This window comes from Protomyctophum bolini (assembly GCF_963924005.1).
Source record: "Protomyctophum bolini genome assembly, chromosome: 12".
NCBI lineage: Eukaryota > Metazoa > Chordata > Actinopteri > Myctophiformes > Myctophidae > Protomyctophum > Protomyctophum bolini.
In genome coordinates this window covers 43,121,830-43,140,551 of record NC_137873.1, presented here as the reverse complement: position 1 = coordinate 43,140,551, position 18,722 = coordinate 43,121,830, and the positions used below count along the sequence as shown (strand labels likewise).

Here is an 18,722-nt window from a genome sequence, read left to right as displayed (position 1 = left end):
TGGACAACATACGTGTAGGACAAAAATAGACACTAAGCCGATTTGCTGCTTTTTAAATACCGGTATATTTTTTTTATCCCATTTTTCACCCCTGTGTCAATCATCTAATGTGATCCTGGGCTCTACACACCCTCCACCAACCTAGTCCCCATATATGGGGGACAAGGGGAGACCAACCTAGTCCCCATATATGGGGGACAAGGGGAGACCAACCTAGTCCCCATATATGGGGGACAAGGGGAGAGCAACGGACTTGAACTCATGCTTCCTTCATGCCCGAGTGTCCAAGTTGCTCCTTTACACCTGACAGGGGCGGGTTTCCCTGGTTGGACGTAGCGCGTGGAAGGAACACGTTATTCCAACCAGTTCCTTTCCCCTCCATCAGGCGCCCCGGCTGGCCAGGGGGAGGCATGTTTTTTGGGTACCTATACCCTAGGGGACACGGGGAGAACATGCAAACTCCACACACTCCCGAGCGGGAATCAAACCCAGGACCTTCTAGCTGTGAGGCGACAGCACTACCAACTGTGCCACCGTGCCCCCGATTTGCTGCTTTTAATGTTATACTACGAGGCCTTCACAGCTAATTCCCATTTTGCCTCTTCAGGCTTGAAATCAGGGAACCATTAATGTTCTCATTTAAGTTCTTGGTATTAATTAAACATCACTGAGTAATGAAATGAGTCGACGTGCATCCTTTGGGAGAAAAAGAGTAAACATATTACTGAAACATTTTTTTGATGTTTGTTTTTCCTCATCCTGGAGACTTCTTTGCCGTATATTAATAAGCCCATGTTTGTCTCTGAGGTAGTGTTCTCATTCATGCGTGCGGCTGTATATGCTTGTTCGCTTTGCGTGCACAATCAAAAAGAAAGGCGTAGGATGATTTAATTAGAAATATACTTTGGCTGCGATAGTGCTCGGGTCGGTCGGTCGACCCCGGGGGAAATGTGACTGCATGGTCAAGTGTTTGATCCGACAGCTGTGATGTGACGGCCACAGAGAACTGTGTGAGATGATCAGGGTCACATATTCACAGCACGGAACAGCTGTTCCTTCTCATCGCCTGTCACAAACGCCACAGCCGCTGGACAAACATGTGGATGAGAATGTAAGGGGGATTGTTTAACCCATTCTGACCTGAGATCAGATTCATACGAGGTTTCCACTGGACACACACTGGTCTGATGAACCCATTCTGACCTGAGATCAGATTCTAAAAATGTCAGTCGTTTGTAGATCTGCTATTTTTCAATGGCTAAAGCATAACATGATGCTAACACCAAAATGGGTTCCCGTTCAGAATGGGTTAACAGAGTTTAGGGCTATACGCACACAAAGGATCAGAAACATAACTTATACAGCAACTATATTACAAATTACAATATCTATATCATTCACCATTGTACTCTGCACGCACGCACACACGCACCACAACAATACCGTTGTTGTGGTGCGTGTGTGCGTGCAGAGTTCTGCGGACTCTGCCATGCACTTGACGTCGAACAATTTGTAAAACTATATTGTAAAGTTGCCCGAACGGCCAAGGCTCCAAGAATCGACAGGCCAAGAATGTAGATCTTTTCTGGTATTTTATTTACCTCAAAACACAGAGTGAACGACCCATGCTGGATTTGACTGCGCAGGCAAAAATAATACTTCCCGAATAAAGACTTACAATACACTTTCAAATAACAGAAAGTAAGACATGAACACTTGACAACTCAACTAAGGAAAAACCACAAACCAAGAACTTAAGAAACTGAAAACAGGCTATGCCTTCCTGGCCCTGCCATGCAGCTCTCCCCTGGAGTTGTCTCCTTTGTTAGTCTCAAGCAAAACTGAACATTTTCCACTCAGGATTCCCTCGCAAACATTTCCACAAGCCTCCCTTATATACCAGGTGAGACCCACCCACATTGGACCAATCTACTCAAACAAGGTAAACCATGACCCATGAGTTAGACCAACTATATACAATTACATATTTAGAGTCTGACTGTTTTCCAAGGCATCACATCAAACACAAAACAATTATGATAGCATTATAGGCAACACAGATAAGTAGTATAAGATGCTACACATAGCCACACCTCCAAGGAGCTTGATGACAGTCAATTAATGGAAGCAGCTGTGCAGTGTGCGTTTGTAATGTTCAGTTTCACATTGTGGAGTCTTCTAGTGTCTATAGGGCACGGGTTGCCCCGTGACATATATATTTATGGCTATATTTATGAGAGGCTACGAAGGCATTCACATCACTTCACGTAGAACGTAGTTAAAATTAGATAAATGTTATACAGATGGGCTCGGAGCACAGATCTCTGCCAGGTCGGTTCGCTGAACCCCAGAAAAGAGGACACTGATCGGCCCGGCCGGCCGGCCTCTGGGAGATACTAAAATAAAATTATGTATTTTAATCTGGCTCCACTGAGTTGTCAGTACCTCTTCCTCTGTTACTTATACTCATGGGAGAAAGCATCAGAATAGCTGTGGATCCCCTGTGGATCACCAAACGTATTAGTAGCAGCAGGAAGCTTCTCTACCCAATGTATTTGCTATGTTTGAAGAATTCATTAAATCTACATCTGATCTGCCATCACTGCCAAAGAGACTGTCACTCACGTGGTGGGCTGCTCAGACACACAAAGTACTGTTCCCTCAGCACCACCTGATCCAATCCAAGTGTGCTTGTGCCATAAGGTCTCTCGAGACTGAAGGCCGCTACTACTACAGTACTACTAGACCCATTTACATCAAAGCCTATACTACTTTGTTTCAGTTTGGGATTTTTTCGGATCTGGTACCACCCATTTTCAAAACAAATATGGGTATAAACCCTCCTTCTGCAGCAGCGCCATCCAAGCGTGGGATGCTCTGACCACCTCCCTCAAAAAGATGCAAATCACTTGCATCTTTTAAAACAGACCTGAATAAATCCACCTTTCAGCATGAGGCCCAGCTGGGCGAGGAGAGGAAATGATCAGACCTAATCCCAGACCGAGTGCTTTGCTGCTGCCCAGGTTGTCGCGGGGGCAGTTTGATGCTCCTAGCAGCGACACACACACACACACACACACACACACACACACACACACACACACACACACACACACACACACACACACACACACACACACACACACACACACACACACACACACACACACACACACACACACACACACACACACACACACACACACACACACACACACACACACACACACACACACACACACGCTGAAGCTATGAAATCTCAATTATACAACAGGTCGTTTGAGGAACTAATCCGATTGGTTGAAACAGCTTTCTAGCCGTGCTTAAACCACGATTATGGAACGGCTAATCAAAACAAACAGTTCACAGCCGTGCTTTCCTCTCAGAGCGCAGCAGACTCGGTGGCTATAGGCCACCCCCTCTCGTGTGATATTGCTTAAATGTAGCCTACATTTACTCAAGTACCAGTGGTTGGGAAACTCTGCCGTAGAGAGAGAGAGAAAGAAAGAGAGGGGGGGGGGAGAGAGAGAGAGAGAGGGGGGGGGGGGGGGGGTGTTATCGCCCATCTGAAAAATGTCTTGTCTCACAGTCCTTACATATGTTGCACTAACGTATATGAGCATCAGGGTCATGTGTAATTATGACCATTTTTACTGAGCATATTATTATGCGAATTGCTTAATTGCATCAAGCAGTCCATGCACCTGCATGGGAGCAGCTGCATGTGTTGCTTCTCCAGTCTCAGACACATTTTGTCTGTATTCATGAAATAAAGTTGAATTGACTTGTTATTACGAATTTTTATAATAAGTTATTTTTTCCTTGACTCTGAAGGGCATTATGATTAGAGTTTGATTAGAGCAGACTACAGTTAATTAACCTTCAACAGATGCAGGCAGCTGGTAGACCTCTGCGCACGCACGCGCACACGCACGCACGAACGAACACACACCTTCCAAATGGATAAATGTCAATGTGAAATTGGAAAATGCATGGACAGAGTGACGAATATTTAATGGCCGAACGCACAGAACAGAGGCAGACAGAAGGGAGAGAATGGGGAAAATGGGGGCTAAATTGTTGTCGTTACGCAGCACTGAGTATCTGCACAATATACAAAATATAACAACTCCTGGTGTATGAGAAAGGAACATGGAGAGCTATGGTGTGTACTACTAGACCACGTTGTAAGTCGGGCGGGAGGACAGACAAACCAACCGACCAACAAGCAAACAAAAAGTTGTTTTACTTGAGGTTGTACAGTAGTGTAATTTGTGTTGAGTTTTTGCTGTAATCTCTGACTTTTGCCCTTTTGCTACTATTGTAAAACACATAAATGCAATAACCATCTCAATGGGACTCACCTAAAGCATTGACTCAGACTGAATTGAATGTTATATACAATAATACACCACCAACAAAACCTTCCTTTGATATTAGAATAGAGCTACTGCACATGTAAAGGTATAACGGAACAGCACATCATGGGCTCGGGCCATATTCATATAGTAGGATTCAAGAAGTGAGAAATGAAAGAGGGAACATTCATTGCATTCTATTCACCTGCAGTCATTAATTCGCTCCAGTTAACTTGAAGAAGACATTTGCATATCAATGTATATATATGAGAACATGAGCCGCCCTTTCATTTAACCCATTCTGAACGGGAACCCGTTTTGGTGTTGGCATCATGTTATGCTTTAGCTATTGAAAAATAGCAGATCTACAAGCTCATAGCGCGCCACCGAGTGGCGCGCTATGAGCTTGTAGATCTACTATTTTTTGAAAAATCGAAGAACGACTGACATTTTTAGAATCTGATCTCGGGTCAGAATGGGTTCATCAGACCAGTGTGTGTGTCCAGTGGAAACCTCGTATGAATCTGATCTCAGGTCAGAATGGGTTAATGATAGACAGGGCGGAGGTGCAGGAGACAGGTCTTTTTTTTCTTCTTTTTATCCCCCCTGGCAGAGAAGATTCTGGAACGCACAGAATCTGATATATTGAGGCCGAATGTAACCGAGTCTAAGCAGCTTTGGTATTTGTCCACCCCCACATTCTACCAGTGGTATTAGAAAGGTACATTTACTGTACTGTACTGTACTGTACTGTACTGTACTGTACTGTACTGTACTGTACTGTACTGTACTGTACTTAACCTATATAGACACGATGCCAATTTTAAAAGAATGAATGGCTTCTAAATCACGACAGTTTTTTGAAAAACCTCATGTTTCTATGTCAGTGGTGCTCAACCTGTTAAAACCTATGTTTCTATGTCAGTGGTGCTCAACCTGTTAAAACCTATGTTTCTATGTCAGTGGTGCTCAACCTGTTAAAACCTATGTTTCTATGTCAGTGGTGCTCAACCTGTTAAAACCTATGTTTCTATGTCAGTGGTGCTCAACCTGTTAAAACCTATGTTTCTATGTCAGTGGTGCTCAACCTGTTAAAACCTATGTTTCTATGTCAGTTGGTGCTCAACCTGTTAAAACCCATGTTTCTATGTCAGTGGTGCTCAACCTGTTAAAACCTATGTCTCTATGTCAGTGGTGCTCAACCTGTTAAAACCTATGTTTCTATGTCAGTGGTGCTCAACCTGTTAAAACCTATGTTTCTATGTCAGTGGTGCTCAACCTGTTAAAACCTATGTTTCTATGTCAGTGGTGCTCAACCTGTTAAAACCTATGTTTCTATGTCAGTGGTGCTCAACCTGTTAAAACCTATGTTTCTATGTCAGTGGTGCTCAGCCTGTTAAAACCTATGTTTCTATGTCAGTGGTGCTCAGCCTGTTAAAACCTATGTTTCTATGTCAGTTGGTGCTCAGCCTTTGTCATGTCAAGGACCCACAGAATTATCTGTATTTGGCCGCGGACCCCCATCTGAAAATATGATGTTCCACATTGAACACTTTAGTTACTATAGTGACTTTGTAGATTTTGATTATCATTACAAAACATATATAGGCTACATTAACCACTTTATCCCTATGTACATTTCGGCCTTTCGAAAATTGTGAGAGCTTGTACAGATCAGCTATTTTCGAAAGATGTTTATACATTTAAAAGCGTGAAATGGGACATTCAAGCACAATTAGTACTTTTACTTTTGGTACTTATAAGTACATTTTGATGGCAATACTTTTGTACTTTTACTCAAGTACATTGTGAATTCCGGACTTTTACTTGTAACAGAGTAATTCTACATTGCAGTATTGATACTTTTACTTAACCCATTTTGGGGCGGAACGCCTTTTGGTGTTATAGCATCATGTTATGCTTTAGCTATTGAAAAATAGCAGATCTACAAGCTCATAGCGCGCCACCGAGTGGCGCGCTATGAGCTTGTAGGTCTGCTATTTTTTTTTTAATCGAAGAAAGACTGACATAGAAACACAGCTTTTTCAGAAAACTGTCACGATGTAGAAGAAGACATTTTTAGAATCTGATCTCAGGTCAGAATGGGTTGTTAAGTAAACCATGTACGCACTTTTCCCCACATATATATCTCTAGGGTACGTGGTGAGGAACTGTACTGTGGACGGATGGACGGAGCCGTCTCCATCCTATGAAGAGGCCTGCACTTTCATCGATGACAGCAGCGGGCCAGAATCTGAGGTACCGGTACTGCTTTTTATTGACCCGTTTCTTCCTGTACTATCGCTCCGGTTCAGTCTCTATTAGGGATGCACCGAAAGGGAAATTCTTGGCCGAAACCGAATACCGAATATAGGAAACAGTTGGCCGAAAACCGAATACCGAATATCCGAATATGATTAATATTATACATCTTTTTTTCCTACCATTGCACGGCTGTATACTTAAAGCTACCTGATTTATGGCAAAATAAATGGTTATGGCAAAACTTAACTTAAATATTAATCACTATTATGGGTCCATAAAACATTTATTGAGCTCTTTTGAATGCATTAATTGCATACACTATTCGGCATTTTTAGCCATTTTCTGCCGAATATTTTCTGCGGCCGAATATTCGGTGCATCACTAGTCTCTATCCTTGTATTATTCTATGGCCGAAACAGGTGAATAAATTAAAAGCCACTTGCATTATTCTCCTTCATACAATGGTGCTGCACATACTGTATATGCTGGAAATAGCAGACCTATACATCTCCATCTCAACGAATTAGAATATTGTGTAAAAGTAAATCCCCCCCCCCTAATATAATTCAAAAAGTGAAACTTTCATATATTCTCAATTCATTGTGCATAAAGTGTAAAGTATTTAAAACCTTCTTTTGTTTTAATCTTGACGACTATATGGCGTACAGCTAATGGAAATAAAATAATCCGATCTCAAATTAGAATATTTTTACGAGACCATCTGAAAAGTATATCCACGCCAGTATACACTACTAATAGAAACGCAGACCAGTGGCCAGCGTTTCTATTGTTTAAAAAAAAGAAAAGAAAGAAAGTTTTGAAAAGTGCTTAAAGCGTAACCTGTCGTTCCTTGGCTTGAGTTGAGTTGTTAACATACTTTTCAGATGGTTGACATTTATCGTTTAAAAAAAAGAGCTGTATGCCATAATCATCAGGATTTAAAAAATAAAAATAAAAAGGGTTTTAAATACTTCACTTTGTGCTCAATGAATTGAGAATATATGAAAGTTTCACTTTTTGAATTATATTACGGAAGAAAATGATCTTTTACACAATATTCTAATTCATTGAGATGGAGCTATATTATATAAAGCTTATGCCACAGCCATGGTCGGCTATTTTTCGCCTCCCACGCACAACTCAGTCCTATAATCTGTCATTGCTATACAGTATACAGTCATAATGCCACAGTACAGTAAATCGTTATGTATGGTTCCTGTTCATCCCCTCTCTCTCTCCTACTTTCCTTTCTTTCTCTTTGCCCTCCATCCTCTCCTATATCTGCACAGCACCTGGTCTTGTTGGCTTTCAACAACAAATTCTATTATGACTAATTGAGCCAGTCTTTGCTGTAGCATGTGTTGTAAAAGACAGTTATCCCAGGCCTGACTGATTAATGTGCTGAACATGGTATAGCCTATACTACGTATGTTTGCTGAAAATTACCATTCCAAAGCAGGGCTTGATTATTGATCGTCTAGAATTAACAAATGTACACAAGCGTTATATATGCTTGCCGACTATCTGTCTTTTGCAGGCACGAGCACACAGACATCAAAAGGGGGCTTCAGCCCCTGCCCTTTTACCCGCCTGTAAAACAAACAAACAGCATTTACTATGGTGAAAGAAATACAAATGCGCCCCTTTCCTTTCCATGCCATAATATACCCAAAAGGCAGCAACCTTTTTCAGAACTCTCCTGAACTTGGAACAAACGCAGCGTTTTGGTTTGAACGAATGTGTCCTCGCTCTGTGTAGAAATCCATGTCGTAGCCTACGGGCCGATTCATACTCCTATTTTAGAGCCGAATAAAAGTCGGTTCGGCGCTGTAGAGCCTACAATGTGACGTCATTTGAGGTTCGGGGGGGGCGGCCGGGTACCGTCCTAAAGTCGGCTCTTCGGTGCTACTGAAAATTTCTGACGAGCCGAAATAATTTCGGCACTACAGCGCCGAAACAGCGGTAAAATAGGAGTATGAATCGGCCCTACACCGCACCTTCGGTATAGCCTATAGCTAAAGAGTCGAGCCCCGGAAATAGCTGATCTATAAACTCTCAAAAACGTGTACGTCGCATGAGCGTGACACGTTGTGCACTTGTAGAGCAGCTTTTCTGTGTGCCAAAAGTGCCCTTTTAGGATTTATTTTTTGTCTCTCCAACATGCTCTGCACGTCCCTGGTCTTTTGACAGATCTCTCCCCTCCCTCACCCCGGGTTCCTTCCTTTGTGCTCTGTGCCCCTCTGTGTTCCGCTCACCTCTTTTGTGTGTCCTTCCTTCCCTCCCAGACGATGTACCTATCTACATTTAGACAGGTCTACACCGTGGGCTACGCCACCTCTCTCATCTCCCTCATAACAGCCATTGTGGTGTTTACAGCATTCAGGTAATCGTAATGTGCTCTCTCTCTCTCTCTCTCTATCTATCTGTCTGCCAGGCAGCCATATAAGGCCCCGGGGCCAGTTATTGTACTCAGACAGAGATATAAGGCCCCGGGGCCAGTTATTGTACTCAGACAGAGATATAACAAGCCACCAATTTTCTTATCTTTGTCGGACTGAATTGAAATTGAACATTTTCGTGTCTCTTTTGAGTCTTTTAATAAATGACAGGCATAAAAGAGTGTTTGGTACAATGGTATAGTGAGATAGCTGTACTGCATGTTGGTCTGTACTGCATGGGGTCTGTACTGCATGGGGTCTGTCTGTACTGCATGGGGTCTGTACTGCATGGGGTCTGTCTGTACTGCATGGGGTCTGTACTGCATGGGGTCTGTCTGTACTGCATGGGGTCTGTACTGCATGGGGTCTGTCTGTACTGCATGGGGTCTGTACTGCATGGGGTCTGTCTGTACTGCATGGGGTCTGTACTGCATGGGGTCTGTCTGTACTGCATGGGGTCTGTCTGTACTGCATGGGGTCTGTCTGTACTGCATGGGGTCTGTACTGCATGGGGTCTGTCTGTACTGCATGGGGTCTGTACTGCATGGGGTCTGTACTGCATGGGGTCTGTACTGCATGGGGTCTGTACTGCATGGGGTCTGTACTGCATGGGGTCTGTCTGTACTGCATGGGGTCTGTCTGTACTGCATGGGGTCTGTCTGTACTGCATGGGGTCGGTCTGTACTGCATGGGGTCTGTCTGTACTGCATGGGGTCTGTACTGCATGGGGTCTGTACTGCATGGGGTCTGTACTGCATGGGGTCTGTCTGTACTGCATGGGGTCTGTCTGTACTGCATGGGGTCTGTCTGTACTGCATGGGGTCTGTACTGCATGGGGTCTGTCTGTACTGCATGGGGTCTGTACTGCATGGGGTCTGTCTGTACTGCATGGGGTCTGTCTGTACTGCATGGGGTCTGTCTGTACTGCATGGGGTCTGTCTGTACTGCATGGGGTCTGTCTGTACTGCATGGGGTCTGTCTGTACTGCATGGGGTCTGTCTGTACTGCATGGGGTCTGTACTGCATGGGGTCTGTCTGTACTGCATGGGGTCTGTCTGTACTGCATGGGGTCTGTCTGTACTGCATGGGGTCTGTACTGCATGGGGTCTGTCTGTACTGCATGGGGTCTGTACTGCATGGGGTCTGTCTGTACTGCATGGGGTCTGTACTGCATGGGGTCTGTCTGTACTGCATGGGGTCTGTACTGCATGGGGTCTGTCTGTACTGCATGGGGTCTGTACTGCATGGGGTCTGTACTGCATGGGGTCTGTACTGCATGGGGTCTGTACTGCATGGGGTCTGTACTGCATGGGGTCTGTCTGTACTGCATGGGGTCTGTCTGTACTGCATGGGGTCTGTCTGTACTGCATGGGGTCTGTACTGCATGGGGTCTGTACTGCATGTAGGTCTGTACTGCATGGGGTCTGTACTGCATGTAGGTCTGTACTGCATGGGGTCTGTACTGCATGTAGGTCTGTACTGCATGGGGTCTGTACTGCATGTAGGTCTGTACTGCATGGGGTCTGTACTGCATGTAGGTCTGTACTGCATGGGGTCTGTACTGCATGTAGGTCTGTACTGCATGGGGTCTGTACTGCATGTAGGTCTGTACTGCATGGGGTCTGTACTGCATGTAGGTCTGTACTGCATGGGGTCTGTACTGCATGTAGGTCTGTACTGCATGGGGTCTGTACTGCATGTAGGTCTGTACTGCATGGGGTCTGTACTGCATGTAGGTCTGTACTGCATGGGGTCTGTACTGCATGTAGGTCTGTACTGCATGGGGTCTGTACTGCATGTAGGTCTGTACTGCATGGGGTCTGTACTGCATGTAGGTCTGTACTGCATGGGGTCTGTACTGCATGTAGGTCTGTACTGCATGGGGTCTGTACTGCATGTAGGTCTGTACTGCATGGGGTCTGTACTGCATGTAGGTCTGTACTGCATGGGGTCTGTACTGCATGTAGGTCTGTACTGCATGGGCTCCACCACTAATGTTCTGAATGTGATGACAAGACCTTTGCCTTTGTACCACCTCTACTGTACATTAAATCTTTACTTTCGACACAATTGCATGATTTTCAACTTATTGTCTAATTAATACAGCTTGGCTACAATGGCCAGGCACCTGTACAGTTTCTTCTGTTATCAAAGACTCAACTCAAAGATGCAATTCAACAAGTTTAGGCATTGTATCATTATTTCATCATTATGGAATGTTAGAAAGATATTACCCATGCCCTACACTACAGTATAGCTACTGTGATGCGCCTCATCGTGACCATTGTGAGCTTGTATTGTATATCTACGTGCATGCGTCCGTGCATATTTACTGTGGTTTATTAAAAGGTATAAAGCTAAATCCACTGTGTGTGTAACACAGTAACTGTGTATGCTGTGTTACGTTATACATCTGCCTTGTCCCCTTCTGCTCCTGGCAGAAAGTTCCATACTGCACCAGGAACTATATACATCCACATCAATGTGTTCTCATTGCAGGAAGTTCCACTGCACCAGGAACTACACATCCACATTAACGTGTTCTCATTGCAGGAAGTTCCACTGCACCAGGAACTATACATCCACATTAACGTGTTCTCATTGCAGGAAGTTCCACTGCACCAGGAACTACATCCACATCAACCTGTTCTCCTCCTTCGTGCTGAGAGCCAGCGCCGTGTTCATCAAAGACACGGTTCTGTTCGCCGACGAGACGCTGGACCACTGCTCCATGTCCACGGTGGGTGAGATGGACGTACCGTTACTCTGTATTGGCTCCTATAGCTGGGATCACACTTTTCTAGTTTAAAATGTAACGGGGCAGACTGCCATTTAGCTTGCAGCGTGCTCTCAGGACTGCTCCCTGGAGATAAACCATAACTATCCTATACTAGCAACCCCATGACGGTCATGACGTTGGTCAGAGGTGCAACAGTCCAACACAAGCGTGGCCGGTTTAAACTAACCTGTGGCTCCCGTGGAGGATAACAGATTTTAAATATATATATATCTGAACTACCATGTACCAAATCGACTTATAAGCGCCCACACCCAGGGTGACAGGGCTTTCTCACTTTCTCAATTGAACCCAACATCAAAGCTGCCGCACACCTTTGGTGTCACTTCAAAGTAAAGTTAAGTATGCCTGGCAGAGCCCCGTGGCCCCCCCATGCCCCCCCCCCCACCCCCGTGGCCAATGTAACAGGGCAGGAGCCTATACTCCTTTATGAGTGGTGCAACCACTCCAAGGAACAGCAATGTCCGTGTTCACCTATGTACCTATGTGGCCATGAGCACCAGTATAATTATGACTATTAGTACCAGTAGGGGCGCTGTTTGCCAGAAACAGAGAGAGAGAGAGAGATAGTATTAGTGCTGCACTGTTGCCTGCTAATGAGAGAGAGAGAGAGGAGAGGAGGGGGGGAGTTGCACCACTCAGTTCACACGGGTGTGATTTTTCCTTAGCATGATGCAGCAGCTTGATCTACAGTGGGGTAACAACCAGTAGATCCCAGAGTGACAGGCAGCCAGTCCATCCCTACCAACACTGACAGGCAGCCAGTCCATCCCTACCAACACTGACAGGCAGCCAGTCCATCCCTACCAACACTGACAGGCAGCCAGTCCATCCCTACCAACACTGACAGGCAGCCAGTCCATCCCTACCAACACTGACAGGCAGCCAGTCCATCCCTACCAACACTGACAGGCAGCCAGTCCATCCCTACCAACACTGACAGGCAGCCAGTCCATCCCTACCAACACTGACAAGCAGCCAGTCCATCCCTACCAACACTGACAAGCAGCCAGTCCATCACTATAGCAACACTGACAGGCAGCCAGTCCATCACTATACCAACCACTGACAGGCAGCCAGTCCATCCCTACCAACACTGACAGGCAGCCAGTCCATCCCTACCAACACTGACAGGCAGCCAGTCCATCCCTACCAACACTGACAGGCAGCCAGTCCATCCCTACCAACACTGACAGGCAGCCAGTCCATCCCTACCAACACTGACAAGCAGCCAGTCCATCCCTACCAACACTGACAAGCAGCCAGTCCATCACTATAGCAACACTGACAGGCAGCCAGTCCATCACTATACCAACACTGACAGGCAGCCAGTCCATCACTATAGCAACACTGACAGGCAGCCAGTCCATCACTACCAACACTGACAGGCAGCCAGTCCATCACTATACCAACACTGACAGGCAGCCAGTCCATCACTATACCAACACTGACAGGCAGCCAGTCCATCACTATACCAACACTGACAAGCAGCCAGTCCATCCCTACCAACACTGACAAGCAGCCAGTCCATCACTATACCAACACTGACAGGCAGCCAGTCCATCACTATACCAACACTGACAGGCAGCCAGTCCATCACTATACCAACACTGACAGGCAGCCAGTCCATCCCTACCAACACTGACAGGCAGCCAGTCCATCACTATACCAACACTGACAGGCAGCCAGTCCATCCCTACCAACACTGACAAGCAGCCAGTCCATCACTATACCAACACTGACAGGCAGCCAGTCCATCACTACCAACACTGACAGGCAGCCAGTCCATCACTACCAACACTGACAGCCAGTCAGTCCATCCCTACCAACACTGACAGGCAGCCAGTCCATCACTACCAACACTGACAAGCAGCCAGTCCATCACTATACCAACACTGACAGGCAGCCAGTCCATCCCTACCAACACTGACAGGCAGCCAGTCCATCACTATACCAACACTGACAGGCAGCCAGTCCATCACTATACCAACACTGACAGGCAGCCAGTCCATCACTATACCAACACTGACAGGCAGCCAGTCCATCACTACCAACACTGACAGGCAGCCAGTCCATCACTACCAAACACTGACAGGCAGTCAGTCCATCACTACCAACACTGACAGGCAGCCAGTCCATCACTACCAACACTGACAGGCAGCCAGTCCATCACTACCAACACTGACAGGCAGCCAGTCCATCCCTACCAACACTGACAGGCAGCCATGAGTCCATCACTATACCAACACTGACAGGCAGCCAGTCCATCACTATACCAACACTGACAGGCAGCCAGTCCATCACTATACCAACACTGACAGGCAGCCAGTCCATCCCTACCAACACTGACAGGCAGCCAGTCCATCCCTACCAACACTGACAGGCAGCCAGTCCATCCCTACCAACACTGACAGGCAGCCAGTTCATCCCTACCAACACTGACAGGCAGCCAGTCCATCCCTACCAACACTGACAGGCAGTCAGTCCATCCCTACCAACACTGACAGGCAGCCAGTCCATCACTATACCAACACTGACAGGCAGCCAGTCCATCACTATACCAACACTGACAGGCAGCCAGTCCATCCCTACCAACACTGACAGGCAGCCAGTCCATCACTATACCAACACTGACAAGCAGCCAGTCCATCCCTACCAACACTGACAGGCAGCCAGTCCATCCCTACCAACACTGACAGGCAGCCAGTCCATCCCTACCAACACTGACAGGCAGCCAGTCCATCCATACCAACACTGACAGGCAGCCAGTCCATCCCTACCAACACTGACAGGCAGCCAGTCCATCACTATACCAACACTGACAAGCAGCCAGTCCATCACTATACCAACACTGACAAGCAGCCAGTCCATCACTATACCAACACTGACAGGCAGCCAGTCCATCCCTACCAACACTGACAGGCAGCCAGTCCATCACTATACCAACACTGACAAGCAGCCAGTCCATCACTATACCAACACTGACAGGCAGCCAGTCCATCACTATACCAACACTGACAAGCAGCCAGTCCATCACTACCAACACTGACAAGCAGCCAGTCCATCCCTACCAACACTGACAAGCAGCCAGTCCATCACTATACCAACACTGACAAGCAGCCAGTCCATCACTACCAACACACAGAAGGTGTATTTAGAATAGCTCAGCAGCGACGGCCCCAGACATGTGTTGGGCCATCATCAACTACGGAGTTCGTTTTGTTCTATTGTCTGACCGCTATCTCTGGTAACCCCCATGTTGTGATGCATAATAATAGTCATGCATATCAGAACAGAACAGTATAAAAACACACAGCCTCTCACTCAATACTGTACCTACACAGGCAAGCAGTGACTACTCTACTTCCACTATGGAAGAAAATAAATCATAATCATCAATAATCATTTCCACCATGAATGGGAGCATGCGTCCTTCCCGACTTGGCCATGTTTTGGCTCGGACGGGGACACGGTTAAAGAATTGCTGAATGTCACGGCAGACATTCTGCTTGTTTTCCAACCATAAAAACAAGGAGGAATTTAAAGCATTGATACAAACGTATTCAAACACTTCATCAAAATGTGAATACTTAATCAACTATAAGTTTAGAACTCGTATGACTGACTCGCATCTTAACCCATTCTGACCTGAGATCAGATTCATACAAGGTTTCCACTGGACACACACTGGTCTGATTAACCCATTCTGACCTGTGATCAGATTCTAAAAATGTCAGTCGCTCTTCGACTTTTCAAAAATAGCAGACCTACAAGCTCGTAGCGCGCCACTCGGTGGCGCGCTACGAGCTTGTAGATCTGCTATTTTTCAATAGCTAAAGCATAACATAGTGCTAACACCAAAATGTGTTCCCGCACAGAATGGATTAATGACATCTTAATTAGCCTCAGACTGGCAATCACCGACTATGAACCAGATAATCAAAACGCTCGCAGATAATGTGCAGTCACAGCAGTCTCATTAAAAGGTGGGCTGACCCTGAGATTATTGTCACCATAACTGTTCAAATGTATGCATAATTTGTCATTTGAACATCTGTGTGAATGTGAATATTCATCGAACTGAGAAACTAAATATTGTGCTATATTATAAGCAATTCATTTCATGTCCTTTGCGTTTTGTTTTATTTAAAAAAAAAACAAATAAGATAATAATAATATCTATATTTCTAATACATTCGTCTTAATATTTAGGCATTAATTATATAATTTTATATATTTATTCTTAAACTATAGTCTCTGGATGTGTGCACATGCATTGAGCCTGTCAGAAATCGCAAAAAAACAAATGTTTGTGGTATAGATCATGGCTTACAATTGGGAATAAAATGGGCTCTTGGGCTTGAAAAGGTCGGTAACCACTGACTACATCCCCTTGATGCTAGTATATTGACAATGGAGTGCCAAGCAGGCAGGCGGGCATTACTGGGTATGACCGGAATGACTGGGCATCAAACCCCAAACTCCCTCCCCGGGGGAGGGGATTAATGTGCTCTGAGAAATGTTTTTCATCCTGCTTGTCCTGGCCTTAACGCTCCTAGAGCTCTTCTGAACAGTGGTCAGTGCCGCACTGTGAGCCTTTTACAGTATTATGTGCCATTTCTGAACATCTTCAAGAGTTTTGATTCGTTTTGGGATCCGCAAGCTATAAAGGACAAATACATTTTTTTTATTTTAGAAGGCCTCATGCTCGTCTTAATCTGTTAAACTGTTGCCAAGACATTTTATTGGATTTATAGAACCCAGTTGTTCCTGCATAATTAAGCTCTGCAAAAACAAAAGTATGCCTTCTCTGCACGTCAACTTTCCCTTTCATAAAATGCCAATCTTTTTGTAGATTTTTGCTCAGCATCAGTTTCGTACATTTCATATACTTGATATGGCCTTGAGCAGTGGTAACCAACCTTTTCAAGCCCAAGAGCCCATTTTATTCCCAATTGTAAGCCAAGATCTACCACTAAAACGTGTTAGAAAAAACACTTGTTTTTTTGCTATTTCTGACAGGCTCAATGCATGTGCACACACACATCCACACAAAGACTAAAGCTTAAATTAGAATGAATACTTATAGTAAGTTATATTATCAATGTCAATTAATATTAAGACAAATGTATTAGAAATAAAAAATATTAGGACAAAAATACAAATACATTTCTTTGTTGAGTTTCTTTTAAATAAAACAAAATGCAAAGGACATGAATTGCTCAAGGCCCTTGAGCAACAACAGACCCAATTTCCCCTATATACCACCTGTGGTGCTTTTGATGACATTTCTGCTTTCTCTTAGACATTATTCAGTAGAGACAGCAAACATGGGAATTCAGTGACAAGTGAGTCAGATTGATTTGAACCTATACATTACACACTGTATATATTAAATTAACCCATTCTGAACGGGAACCCATTTTCGTGTTAGCATCATGTTGTGCTTTTAGCTATTGAAAAATAGCAGATCTACAAGCTCATAGCGCGCCACTACGAGCTTGTAGGTCTGCTATTTTTTGAAAAATCGAAGAACGACTGACATTTTTAGAATCTGATCTCAGGTCAGAATGGGTTAATCAGACCAGTGTGTGTCCAGTGGAAACCTCGTATGAATCTGATCTCAGGTCAGAATGAGTTAAAAACATTGCCCCCATATACCCTTCACTCACTCCAGCAGCGCCCCAGCCCAGCTCCCCCCTAGCTCACAAAACATCACACCTGTCAAAAGTTTGTAAATACAATACAAAATGTCACTAATTAAAATATAACCCCATATGATCAAAATCAATTATCAAAGCATCAACATTAGTTTGAGGTTTTCTTACCAGGTACTAGGCTTATAGGTTCCGCATGCCTCCATAGTTCCACTGTACACCTCCCTCATGCCTCCATAGTTCCACTGTACACCTCCCTCATGCCTCCATAGTTCCACTGTACACCTCCCTCATGCCTCCATAGTTCCACTGGACACCTCCCTCATGCCTCCATAGTTCCGCTGTGCACCTCCCTCATGCCTCCATAGTTCCACTGTATACACCTCCCTCATGCCTCCATAGTTCCACTGTACACCTCCCTCATGCCTCCATAGTTCCACTGTACACCTCCCTCATGCCTCCATAGTTCTGTACACCTCCCTCATGCCTCCATAGTTCCACTGGACACCTCCCTCATGCCTCCATAGTTCCACTGTACACCTCCCTCATGCCTCCATAGTTCCACTGTACACCTCCCTCATGCCTCCATAGTTCCACTGTACACCTCCCTCATGCCTCCATAGCTCCCAAACAAACACTCAAATCAGGCTTCTGGACAAACAGCAGGCCTCAAACCTGGCCACCCTTTTTAAGCACTTCTCTTAAAGGGCCAGTGCAACACAAGCAAACATAATGAACACAGGGTTAGGGTTATCGACTATTAACACATACAGTAGCGTAAGTAGGCTAATATAATTAACACAATTAACACGACTAATACATAGACAATTAACACAATTGCCAATGTGACACATTTACATAAATGGTGGAAGAAATCATGCACATGGCAATCCATGTGGCATTTGCGGTTTGATTGATTGATTGAAAAAAAACTGTATTAACAGTTTCAGTTTGTAGAAGTTGGAGGAAAGCACAGTTCAATACAAAGTCTGCTACGAGGATTGAGATACCCAGAAAAGTACAAAGGGCTTGTTTACGTTGTGGTCCTCCATTTTCAATTCATCCGAATATTTAATGACATACGGTACAAATATGTACATGAGTACTATGCAAAAGTTAAAACTAAACTAAACATAATTATGAACAGTTAGAAATCAATGCTGCTAGGTGGTAAGTATTTTACCTCATTTTAGACACCCGCAAATCA

General features: G+C 44.9%; 1 protein-coding gene across 1 annotated transcript in view; it reads left to right on the top strand.

Moving 5' to 3' along the window:
* LOC308325367 (vasoactive intestinal polypeptide receptor 1-like) overlaps positions 1 to 18,722 on the top strand; it is a gene marked incomplete at both ends in the record, with an annotated part of 48,505 nt that overhangs the window by 16,113 nt on the left and 13,670 nt on the right. Inside the window, 3 exons of the mRNA XM_080777851.1 lie at positions 6,514 to 6,617; positions 8,909 to 9,006; positions 11,669 to 11,801. Of these exons, the coding sequence (XP_080633977.1) occupies positions 6,514 to 6,617; positions 8,909 to 9,006; positions 11,669 to 11,801 (335 nt within the window). The remainder of the gene's footprint in view (positions 1 to 6,513; positions 6,618 to 8,908; positions 9,007 to 11,668; positions 11,802 to 18,722) is intronic.